The sequence below is a fragment of the Chinchilla lanigera genome, unplaced genomic scaffold, assembly GCF_000276665.1.
Source record: "Chinchilla lanigera isolate Chin_1 unplaced genomic scaffold, ChiLan1.0 scaffold00040, whole genome shotgun sequence".
Classification (NCBI taxonomy): Eukaryota; Metazoa; Chordata; class Mammalia; order Rodentia; family Chinchillidae; genus Chinchilla; species Chinchilla lanigera.
This window is the reverse complement of record NW_004955441.1, coordinates 5764899-5778011: the sequence shown is the minus strand read 5'-3', so window position 1 is coordinate 5778011 and position 13113 is coordinate 5764899. Positions and strand designations below refer to the sequence as shown.

General features: G+C 34.3%; 1 protein-coding gene across 4 annotated transcripts in view; it reads right to left on the bottom strand.

Moving 5' to 3' along the window:
- Nucleotides 1-1660: 1660 nt before the first annotated feature.
- Nucleotides 1661-13113, bottom strand: part of Rmdn2 (regulator of microtubule dynamics 2) — a 65865-nt gene continuing 54412 nt past the window's right edge. For 3 of the 4 annotated variants that reach the window (XM_005390880.2, XM_005390877.2, XM_013517544.1), the window contains 2 exons: nt 10492-10541; nt 1661-3533 (listed from right to left, as the gene is read on the bottom strand). In XM_005390880.2, coding sequence (XP_005390937.1) covers nt 3488-3533; nt 10492-10541 — 96 coding nt within the window. In that variant the 3' untranslated portion in view covers nt 1661-3487. Of the gene's footprint in view, nt 3534-10487; nt 10542-13113 lie in introns of those variants that run through there. The other variant, XM_013517543.1, reaches the window with a different exon arrangement.

The window sequence follows — 13113 nt, the reverse complement described above, 5'->3', positions numbered from 1 at the left end:
ATATTTGTATTTGATTATGGATGATTTGGTAAATCTCCTCTCAGCCTCACTCTGCATTGGCATACAGTAACTTCCTCAGCAGCCCTTCTTCAAAGTGAGCCCTTGGAGAATTTCAGGTCTTTGAGCACATTGGGTTGAGCCAGGATGATCTTACTGCAAAAGCAGGTCCAGTTCCTCCCAGCCTCTGTATTTCCAGTGTCCATCTCACCTCACTTCCTGCTGTGGGTAGGTCCCAATAAGTCTGCAACCTTGAGTGGGGCCTGAACAAGGCACCAAAATAATACCTTGTTGATATCCTGTTTGGTAGTCAGAGTCAGAGCCTGATGTGGAAGTTGGAAACTGCCTACAGATCATCTTTATCACCAAATTAACTGTAGGATTCCTCTTAGTTAGAGCTGGATAGCCTCCAAGTCTTCTTCCTGCTGCTGGGGCTATATTTCAGTGGAGATTAAAAAGAAAGAAGTAAAATGTTTTTATTAACAAAAGATATGATTATGAATAAAATCAAATGGAATTTATATCAAAACTACTAAAAATAATGAGTGAAGTTAAAGCGGTCACAGGATGCAAGACTAATGTATAGGACTGGAGATGTGGTTCAGTGGTAGAACTCTTGCCTTGCATGCACAAGGCCCTGGGTTCCATCTCCAGCACCACACGCACACACACACAAAGTACAAAAATCAACTGCATTTCCATATTAAAAAATCAGAAACTGAAATGAAAACATAGTGTTAAAATATGAAATAACTAGAGGAAAAGTTAACAAAAATACAGATTTACACTGAAAAATTCAAAACACTGCTGAGAGAAATCAAAGGCCTAAATAGAGAGGTAAATGATATTAATGGGTTGAAAGACTCAATATTGTTGTCAGTTCTCTTCAAATTGATCAACACAATGCCAATCAAAATCTCAGCCACTGTTTTTTTTGGGTATGGTGGGGAAATATAAATACTGATTGTAAAATTCACATGGAAAAGCTAAAGACCTATAATAGCCCAAACAAATTTTAAAAACAAAATTGAAAGATTAACACTATCTCATCTCAACATTTTAAAGCTATGGTAATCAACAATATGGTACTGACATTAAGGTTAGTAAATAGATCAATGCAAAATAATAGAAAGCCCAGAAATTATTTCATACATATATGGAAAACTGACTTTTGACAAAGGCACAAAGGCAATCCAGTGAAGAACCAAAAGTTTGTTCAACAAATGGTGCTAAAATAATTTCTTACCTAGATGATACAATAAATGAAATTGAAGCTATACTTCAAAGACTATGTAAAAACCCCAAATATCCCAGTTTAAATTATGTGAAAAAATATGAATAGGCACTTCAATACAGAGGTATATAAATATGTGCAACGAAATAAGGCTCAATGTCAGTTCACATTAGGGAAATACAAATTAAAATTCCAATCTGATATCACTACAAGCCTAGTGCAGTAGTTAAAATTTAAAACAATAATTACATCAAGTGTTGTTAAGAAGGTTGAACATGTGGGACTTTATACACTATTGGTGAAAAATTTAAACTGGCAGCACCACTTTGGAAAGTGTGAGTCTTTAAAATGATAGATGTACATTAACCATCCTTTCTACTTTGGGTGTTTATCCAAGAGAAATGAAAAAATATACATCCATTCAAAGACTTTATATGAATGTTCACACAAGATTTATTTGTAATAATCAAATACTGTAAATGGCCCAAATGTTGATCAATAGGTAAATTTGGAAATAAATTATGGTATATCTATGGAATAAAATACAACTCAGAAATAAAAAGGAATGAATTATTAGTACCTGCTACAATATGGATGAATTTAAAAATAATTGTGCTTAATGAAAAAAGTCAGAAAAGAATACATAATGTAGAACTCTATAAAAAATTCTACAGAATATAATCTGTAGTAACACAAGGCAGATCAGTGGTTGCTTAGGGATGATGGTACAAGGAAAGAGAGAAGAGACATAAACAGGTATGAACAAAATTTTTTTAGGTCATGGAAATGTTGATCTTGACCATGAGTACACACATATGTAAAAATTTATCAAATTGTATACTTTACATATGGCCAATTACTTATAGGTCAATTATACCTCAATAAAACTATTAAAACTCAGCCTTAATTTTGGCTTTAAGCACCTAAAATAAATTTAGGTTGAGTTGCTCCAAAACCACAGGACTTCAAGATACTAGCTTTATTTGCTTCTAAGATGTACCTTATCCTTGTGAAATAAGCTTATCTTGTTAACTGCACAATTAATAAGTTATAAAGTCCCCAAGGAGGCTCTCCCTGTATATACAGAGAAGAAAAGTAATTAAAATTAGCCTTCACCACCATATTTCCTTATCTTGATTGGGGGTGGAACAGTTGGGCATATGAGAAAGATTTAATGTAAAGGAAGACACATAATAGGTTGTTAGATATTTATGATGAGAAACTAGACAATGCATGGTAATATCCAGAAAAATAAATATAAGGTTTTTCTTTACCTTTACTCCCTAGGTTTCTTTTCTTTTTCCTTAGGACCCCTCTCTACTTTTTTAGAAATCCCCCTTCCTCCCTTTCCTGTCCTTTCTTTTGTCTTCTCTTCATCCATCTTCCTCTACTCCCCCTGTCCTTATGTCCCCCATTTGCTGACAAGGTTATACAGTGGCCCAGACCACAGCATGGACTCTGGAGCAGCCTGCCCAGCTTCACATCCCTTGCTTACTATGTTAGGGATGAAATTTAGTATCTTATGCTTTTAGCTTCCATACCTGTAAATAGGGAAAAATCAAGCATACCTTCCCCATAGGGTTGACGTAAGGGTTAAATAAATTGGTATGGTTACCCTTCTCAGAGCCCCATTCTGTGCTAGGTACTGTAGACTCCAATCATTTGAATGCAAATAGCCCTGTGCTCAAAGTAGAATGCAGAAGACTTGAGATCCCAAGGCCTGGAATCTAGCTGGGCTCAGCCAGTATAGTTCTCTGATGTTGACTGTTACATGTACATCAGAGTTTAAATTTCTTATTGGTAAAATGAGAAGTCTGGTGCAGAAGACTGTGTTTATGGTCCTTTCTAGCTCTGTCACTGCTTTCTGTAATTTAAAAATACAAAAAATATTATAAGATGGAAAGCTTCTGACAACTTTTAAATGCAACTGAGAAATGGCATAGATTTTTATGTTACAATGAAGGCCATTTGTTATTTAGCAAGAAAGAGAGCTAACAATGCAATTACATGGACATGGCAAGTCTTAAAATTTTAGTGGAATACTAAGTTACTTCTTTAATGTTTTATGAGAAATTGCAAAAAGTTTGATTCTTCTCTTTGGAAGTTGAGCACCTTCGAAGTTCTGGTTCTGAACGCCCCATTTCCAAAGTTGTGCATGCTGATTCTTGAGAGGTTAGCAGTTGGTGTACTTCATCTGTGAGTGGAAGATGACCCCATTAGCTTGGCCTTAGTGGCCCAACAGGAGAAATCCTCATTTCAGCAACATTCTTCAGGTATTCTGTCTCCTCCAGAGTCAAGCACCCTGAGTGGTGAATGAAGTAACCACAGACAATTAGAGTGCATATGGCTCACTTTACGTGAAATTCCCTGGACTAAGTATATTGTTCTACATATAAAGCTGTCATTTAAGAAAAATGCTCAGCTTTTACAAGACAGGAGGATATAATGTAGAAATTGTTTTTAGTTGGCCTCATCCATACACTTTTTTAAAGATGTGACTAGATCTGACTCTGGAATTGCACAGACAGCAGGGCTTCCCATGATGAGGAGGCTCCCTATTGGGAGAGACTGCTAAACTTGCCAGAAATTTCCAACACTCCAATGACAGATGCAGAAGTGTCACACTGGGTCAAGTACTTATCCATAAACCACTACACTGATTACCCAATCAATGGATGCCAGTCCTCCATTTTATTACTTTTAAACTATTAATTTTAGCCTTTCAGTTTACTCTATATTATTAATTGCTGATTTCTTTTCTGTTGTTAATGGTGGTATAGTTGCTGTTTTAATTGATTTTTACTGTCTGTCAATGTCTGGTTTGTCTTTTTGTTGTTCTTCATACTGATTAGTTTTCTCCTCTCTAGGCAGTTCTGAGGATTAGGCCTTTGAAAAAATGACTGGAAACTAGAAGACCCTCAAAAAAGTAGAAGAGATATGAATCTCAATATATGCACAAATCTCAATATAGAGACACAAAAAAATATGAAAAAAACAAGGCAACATTATTCCTCCAAATGTCCATAACTCATCAGTAACCAAATGCAAACATATTAAAATGGATTAAATGCAAAGTAATTCAAAAGACTGATTTTTTAAAAAATGACTTAAAAATGATTTAAATAAATTAATTAATTAAGAAAGATAATACAGGATATGAAGGAACATTTCAACAAAGAGGTAGAGATTCTGAAGAAGAACCAAACAGGAATTCTGGAAATGAAAAGAACAAGTCAGTGGAATGCTTCACAAACAAGATCAAGAAGATAGAATTTCAAGGCTGGATAATAAGGTAGATGAATTATTATATGCAGACAGTAGTAAAGAAAAACACAAATTATGAACAAAACATGTAAGAACCAGGGGACATGAGTGAAAGACTAAATTTATTAATTTTTGATGTGTAAGAGTAGCACAATGTCTCAGCTTAATAATATAAACAATCTATTTAGTGAAATAATAACAGAAACCATTCAAAACATTGGGAATAAAAACATCAAATACAAGAGGTATTTTGTTTGTTTTAGTTTTGTTCTGAGATAGGGTCTTGCTCTGTTTTCCAGGCTGGCCTTGACCTCAGAATGATCCAGAATAGCCTTGAAATCACAGTGATCCTCCTCCCTCTGCCTTCCTAGTGCTGGAGTTGCAGGTCTGTAATACCATACCCAGCAGAGGCATTTTGAACCCCAAACAGGAATGACCAGAAAATAATCTTCTCATGTCATATTATAGTTAAAATAAAGGGCACAGAACAAGAAAAATCTATTGAAAGCTGTAAGAGAGAATCATCAAGTCACTTATAGGCAAACTCATCAGAATAACTTCAGATTTCTCTTTACAAACCCTATCTAAAAGGCCAGGAAGGCATGTAACAATGTATTTCAACCCCTAAAAAAAAACTGTCAACCTAGATTATTATACCCAGCAAAGCTGTCCAAAATAAGAGCTATGAGGACCTTTTAGGATAACCATAAACTAAAGAAATTTACAACCAGTAAGCCAGCATAGCAAAAGATACTTAAAGAAATGTTACACATAGAAGGGGGAAAGTAGATAAGCTATTGAGAATTAGGAAAGAAATTAGAAAAGTAACACAATAATAGAAGTAGAATAGATCTTTCTATAATTTTGAATGTAAATGGTCTTAATTTTCTAATTGAAAGACATGTACTGGCAGACTGGATTTTAAAGAAGACCTAATCCTTTGCTGCTTGTTAGAAACAGATATAGCTAGCAAAGACATAGATAGACTGAATGTTAAAGGATGAAAACCAATATTCTGTACAATGAAACCTGAAAGCAACCAGGAATAGCTATATTTACATATGACAAAGCAGATTTCAGGACAATATAATCAGATAAGAGAAAAAAGGCCGCTACATATTGGTAAAGAGAACAATCCACCAAGAAGTTATAATGATTATAAATATAAATTCACTTAACACCAGTCCACCCAATTTTATAAACACTACTCAATATAAAGGGCACATAGGTCACAGTATAAAAATAGTAAATATCTTCAATACTCTATTCTCACCAACCATTAGGTCATCCAGACAAAGAAAAATCAACAAAGAAACATCAAACTTAAACTGTATCATACAATAGAGGGACTTAACAGATGTCTACAGAACATTTCATCCAAAACTATGGCATATATATTATTCTCAGCATCTCATCGAATGTTCTCCAAAACAGATCATATTTTAGGCCATGAAGAAAGCCTTAAACAAATAAAAAAAATTAAAAGAATTTCTTGCATCTTATCAGATCACATGGAATGAAACTAGAAATCAACAACAAGAGAAACTATACAAATGTGCAGAGGTGGAACAACCTACTTTTGAACAACTAGTGTTTCATTGAAGAAATTGGGGGGGGGTGATGAAAAGATTCCTAAAATTAAATGAAAAGGGAAACACAACATACCAAATCCCTGAGATGCAAAAAGGGCAGTTTTAAGAGAGAAAGTTACAGCTATGAGTGCCTACATCAAACAATCAGACAGCTCCTCAATAAATAACCTAATGATGCATCTCAAAGTCTTAGAAAAATAAAAACAATGAAAACCAAACTCAAGGAGAGAAATAATAAAAATTACAGCTGAAATTAGTGAAATAAAGATTGAAAGAACAATATACAAATCACTGAAGAGTTGGTTCTTTGAGAAATAAACAAGGTTGATGTATGCTCAGCCAAACCATCCAAAAGAAAGACAGAAGATCCAACTCAATATAACTAGAGATGAAACAGGGAATGTTATAATGACAGCATTGAAATCCACAGGATAACAAACCTCTGAAAACCTATATTCTCACAGGAGAATTTAAAAGAAATGGATCAGTTTCTAGACACACATGACCTACCATATGGAACTAAGAAGGATTTAAAAAACCCAAAATGATCAATAACAAGCAGTGACACAGAAAGCAATTATAAAAAGTTTTCCAACAAAGAAAAGCCCAGGACCAAACAGGTTCACTGCTGAATTTTATCAGACCTCTAAAGCAAAATTAACATCATTGCTCCTCAAATTATTCCATAAAATAGAAAGGGAAGGAATGCTTCTAAACTTATTCTACGAGGCCAGAATCACCCCGATATTCAACCTGGAGAAGGGCAAACCAAAAAAAGAAAAAGTATACACAAGTATCCTTTATGAACACAGAGACAAAAGTGTAAATAAGGACCAAGATGTATACTAGATATTATCAAATAAGAAGACAATGTTCAAATGGGATGAGAACTAGGGAGGAAGAAAGGGGAAAGGAAACAAGGGAAAAGAAGAAAAAGGGGAAAAGAAGGAAAAAATGGAGACAAAGTTTTTGTAAAAATGAGAGTGGAAGAGGGGTTGAATATAAGGTAGGGGAATGGGGAAAAAAGAATTAAGTACAAATTCCTTACGATGAATGTGATCATTCTGTATATCTAAAATATACCAATAAAATTAACTTAAAAAAGAAAAAAAATAGGCCATCTTTCTTAAATAATTCCTGCTATAAAAATTCTTAGTAAAATACAAACCAAATTCAATAACACATTAAAAAGATCATACACCATGATCAAGTTGCTTTCACTCCAGGGATGCAAGGATGGTTCAACATAAACAAATCAATAAATACACTACATAAATAGAACTAAGGATAAAAGTCACATGATTGCTTCAACTGATGCAGAAAAAGCTTTTGACAAAATTCAACATCCTTTCATGATAAAAGCCCCAAAGAAACTGGATATTGAAGATCAGACCTCAGTACAGTAAAAGCCATATATGACAAACCACAGCCAATACCATTCTGAATGGGGGGAAAGTGAAAGCATTTCCTCTAAAATCACAAATGAGACAAGTGTTTCCACTCTCACCACTCTATTCAATACAGTACTTGAAATTTTAGCTTGAGCAAGTAGGCAACAGGAAGACATAAAAGGGTCAGGTAGGAAAAGAAGAAGTCAAATGATTCTTGTTTACAGGTAATATGATCCTACACTTAAAAGACTAAAGATTCCACCAAAAGATTTTAGAGTTGATAAATTGAATTCAGCAATATAGCAGGGTATAAAATCAGCACCAAAAATCAATAGCTTTTCTATACACTAACAATGGATTAGTTGAGAAAGAAATCAGAAAAACAATTCCATTTGCAATATTTTCAAAAAAATCTGAGGATCAATCTAATCAAGGAAGCAAAGGACCTCTACAATGAAAATTTCATAACATTGAAATGAAAGAAATTGAAGAATGCACTAGAAGACAGTAAGACCTACCATGTTCATGGATTGCCAGAATTGATATTGCTAAAATGGCCTCATTAACAAAAGCAAGTTACAGATTTAGCACAATCTCCATTGAAATACCAACAAAATTCTTTACAGAACTAGAAAAAAGCAATTCTAAAATTCATATAGAAACACAAAGGACCCACAATAGCCAAATAAATCCTAAGTAAAAAGGGCAAAGCTCCAGGCATCCCAATACCCAATTTAAAATTATACTACAAAACCATAGTCACAAGAAAAGTATGGTACTAACACAAAAATAGGTACACAGACCAATGGAAAGGAACAGAGGGCACAGAAAGAAATCCATACAACTATAGCTAACTCATTCTGGACAAAGGACTCAAAAATGTATTGGAGAAAAGACAGCTTCTAACAAATGATGCTTGGAAAACTGGTTATCCATAAACAGAAGATTGAAACAGATCTTAAAAATCAATTTCAAACTGCATAATAGGCCTAGGTATAATACCTGAAACTCTGAAACTGCTGGAAGAAAATATAGAGGAAACACTTAAAGTCATAGACACAGGCAAAGATTTCCTGAATAGGACTTGAATAGTGCAGGAAATAATATCAAGGATCAACAAACAGGACATCAAATTCAAAAGTTTCTACACAGCAAGTAGAACAACTAACAGAATAAAGCAACAACCTATAAAATGGGAGAACATCTTTGCCAGCCACTCTTTTAACACAGGATTAGTAGCTAGAATACATAAAGAACTAAAAAAAAAAAAAGTCAAAACAAATACCCCATGAATATATGAACAAAGGAACTGAACTGACACTTCTCAAAAGAAGTACAAGAGGCCAATGTATACATTAAAAACATGTTCAATATCTTTATCCTCTAGGGAGCTCCAAATCAAAACTATGTTGAGATTCCATCTCATCCTAGTTACAGTGGCCATCAAGAATACAAAAAAATAAATGCTGGGGAGAATTTGGGGGAGAGGGATCTTTCTATTCTGCTGGTAGGAATGTAAATTAGTATAGCCACTAGGAAATTAATATGGAAGTTTCTAAGTAAACTAAAAATAGAGCTACCATTTGATGCAACTGTACCACTCCTTGGTATACACTTGAAGGAATTACAGTCAGCTTACTATAGGCATACCAGCATACCGCTGAGTATTGCAGCACAATTTATAATAGCCAAGATATGGAAGGCAGCCTAGGTGGCTAGCAACAAATGAACGGAAAAGAAAATGTGGTATATATACATAGTATTATCCAGCTGTAAAGAAGGAACTTTTGTCATTTGCAGGAAAATTGGTGGATCTGGGGATTGACATGTTGACTAGTACAGTATCAAGTTCTCCCAAATACGTGGAATCTAAAAATGGTGACATGAAAGTAGAATGGAGACTACTGTACTTTAATAGAGGAAGGGAATGAGTGGGAGGAGGACTGGAATGTAAGGAAGGGTCATGTGGGGATAAATATGATCAAAATGCATGCACTGAAGGCCAATATTTGATAAAATTAATAAGTTCTTATAAGAAATATAAATAAATAAAATTTGGAAATACAGTAAATAAGATAAGCCTCACAGAAATATAAACTACTTTCATTTTACTACATTTTCTACTACTTTTCTGTACATATTTCCATATAGCTGAAATCACATATATGTACTATTTAGTTGTATACTTAAGATGCTCTCTACATTCCCCTATATCACTTCTGTAATTATTTTTAATGTCAAAATCTTACATTGTAGTTAAATTCTAATGTGATAAATTGCTTATTGTTGAACATAATGTTATGTTCTTATAAACATGTGCACACAAACATTTATACTTTTTTATTTCCATGAAGTTGAATTAGAAGATTAGCATTAACATATTTTTAAGACCTTAGATATATTTTACCAAAGAATTGTGCAAAAATATTCTCCCACTAACAGTATACGAGAATATTTCAACTTATGGCAATACTGCCAATATTCAATGTTTTCTGAATGAAGAGGAAAAACCTATGCAAATTTGATGGTAAAAGTGTTTTACTGCAATTTTATTCATATTTATCCAAATACTAATCATGTTTATCCTTTTGTTTTTGTTTTTCTACCAATAACTCTGTTCACTGTTTTCATTTTTTATCCAGTTTATGAAATTATTAGGTTTTATGGTCTCCATTAAAACAATAAAATACTTATTAGAGTTCACTTTATTGGTTGATTTAAATATTTTGTTTAAAATACTCTGAAAGCTATAGCTTCTTGATAGAAAAAATATAAAGCATATGTGTTTATGAATCACCATGTATAGTCATATTAAGTATATTCTCCAAATAACATAATTTGTTTTGTCATGCTATTAGTGGAATGCATTTCACAGAAATATGATTTTACCTTCAAACCTAAATATATTACCTTTACATCAAAAGGCAAACAGAATGATAAAAACGTAACTCTGGGAAACTTAAATTTCAGAAGACTGTATTAGATTTGTCAAAAAGTAAGTTCTTTTATTTACCTCTTCAAGGACTTGATTATTGCTTTCACCTCTGTCTGTGCCTCTTCATCCTAGAAAGAAAATACAAATGCAAAGTGAAATCTCACCTATTTATTCTGTAGTCTAGGTATTTTGAAATGGATTATGATTGAGCGCAGGTATATTGTTCAAGTCCACTCAAAGAAACAGCAGATTTCTTAGGACCAGGCAGGATTCAGATTTATGAGAATGTGGGTAACATGGAGAGTTATCTCCACACTCTTCCGCCACAGATTTGGAATGGTGGGATTTAGGAAGGGGAAAGCTTTCATAGAAACAGACACAGTGAAAACACCAGCATGTTAATATCATTATTTTTCTCCTCAACTATTAGATGAAGGAGTTCTAGTTTCAGCAGAAGAAAATTCAAAACTATCTAAGATTTCACTGTAACAATGCTACTTCATGATTGACTTTATCAAAGTACCTTAAACCGGAGATTACTATAAATCTGTCATAGAAAGGTGACGAACGTCACTTCAAAAGAATACAGCAATTTAAAAATACAGTTTCCCCCCAAAATTAGCACATCACTATATAACAAAATATTACACATTATTTTATAGATATAAGCTTTCTCTGTATACTCAAAACCAATGAACTTCAAAGCTGCCTCTAGTTAAAAAACTTTCAGGCCACTGACAAAAGTCATTTCATTTAGCAATCATTTTATATTGCCTTTGACATGAGAATTCTTTTTATTTAAAAGTGCAGTGTTTCTCAGGATCTGAGATGATCACCCCAAAGAAAAGTCCATACAATTAATAAAAATACTGTAGTTCAAATTCTGGGAATGTAAAGCTGCTTGCAAGTGTGAATCTGGGCTCTAGAGACCAAGCTGCTGACACTCCCAATATCAAGTAGCAGTGTGATGGGTTTAGAGCTCCCTGATGACATGTCCACAAAAGACATGCCCACAAATGACAGTAATGCAAGGGAAAAGTTACAAAGGCCACAAGGAAGAGGCAGGTATAGTATACAAGTTCACAGGAGGAGGACAAAACTAATGGCTGTACTGACTTCATTGTAATTTGTGGCACTGGTAGACATTTTGGCAGTGAATAAATTGGTTAGCAAATCATCAGTGAGATATACGTCAGTCTGAAAAATTTCTGTTGAGATATATGGTTCTGCATACAACCAACTTCATTTTATGTTCTCATTAAAAACGAAAGTGAAATATTCCTGACTATACATTTATTACTTGGAAAATAATTGCTAAGAATACAAATAAAGACAACACTAGAAAAAAAAACAAGATAAAGTAAGAAATATTTGTACAGGCTATATTGCTTACTACAGAAATACATGCGGGGCATGGTGGTGCACGCCTATAATCCCAGCACTTGGGAGGCTGAGGCAGAAGGATCATTGCGAGTTTTGAGACCAGCCTGGGCTACAAAGTGAGTTCAAGGCCAGCCTGAACTGCATAGTGAGACCCTGTCTCAAAAAGACAGAAACAGTTCCACAGTATCCAAGTTTCTTAGTTACATTTATTACAAATCCTGCTTATTGTCATTATTCACACTCTTATTTTTATTTGTGTGGAACTATTACTTTGATTCTTTGTATGAATCTTTATTGAATGGTAATATGCTAGGCAATATACTCAGAGAAATAAAATGGTGAATGAAACATATGTGGTTGCTACTTTAATGGAACAACCACACAAATGAATGTAATCACAACTGTGCTAAAGGAGATAAAGGAAAAGTACTAAGGACAATCAACACTGTTGGGAACTGCAAGCTCCAGCAGATACATATCTATAGCCCCAGACCTTGCTTATGTGCTCAGGGAAGAGGCTCAGTGGAGTCCTACTGACACTCTTTAGAGACACAGGCTCTCCATCCTAGAGATACATGGCAAAGCTTACTGCACTTCTCCTTCCCACAACTGCATAGGCAAACAAATCTGTTTTCTCTTTGTGCCTCTGTTTATAACCAGTGATGTACTTCGCCTACATGTTATACAGATCTTTCATTCCACCTCTGATGCCATCTGATATCGAATAGGAGAAAGTAATTTCTCCCTTTTAAAATTTCCATAACCAATTATTTGTACCTCTTTTAGCACCTCATGTGCTCTACCTTGAGCTACAGTTACCCGGATATACACCATATATGTTCTTAAATAATAAGCTCCCAAAGGGCAACAGCATGTCTTGTTTGTATAAAAGATTAATCCCAGCAGACTGGATACAATGTAAGGGACAGAAAGAGGCTTGTCTCCCTTCTCTTGTGGCTTTTGCTACCTTCCACCTGCCATTAACTGTTGCCCCTCTGCCATATGCCACTTTGCCTTGGAGCCTGCCAATTATGGACTGAAACTTTTGCGAACTGTAAGCTAAAAAGACCTTTCTTCCCTTAACTTTGGGCGTCCAGTATTTTGTCTCAGCAATGAGAAAAATAACTAAGACACATATCCAAAACCTTGAATTACTGAATAAAAAGGCAAGAGGTAATATAATAGTTTTTTTTTCATTAGTGGAAGGTAACTTCAAATCAAAAGAGTATTAATACATATTGTAAATCTTTTTCTTGGCATTGGATAGCCACACAGCCTGTTTTGAGCTGGGGCATAAGGATGGTAACTCCATGGACA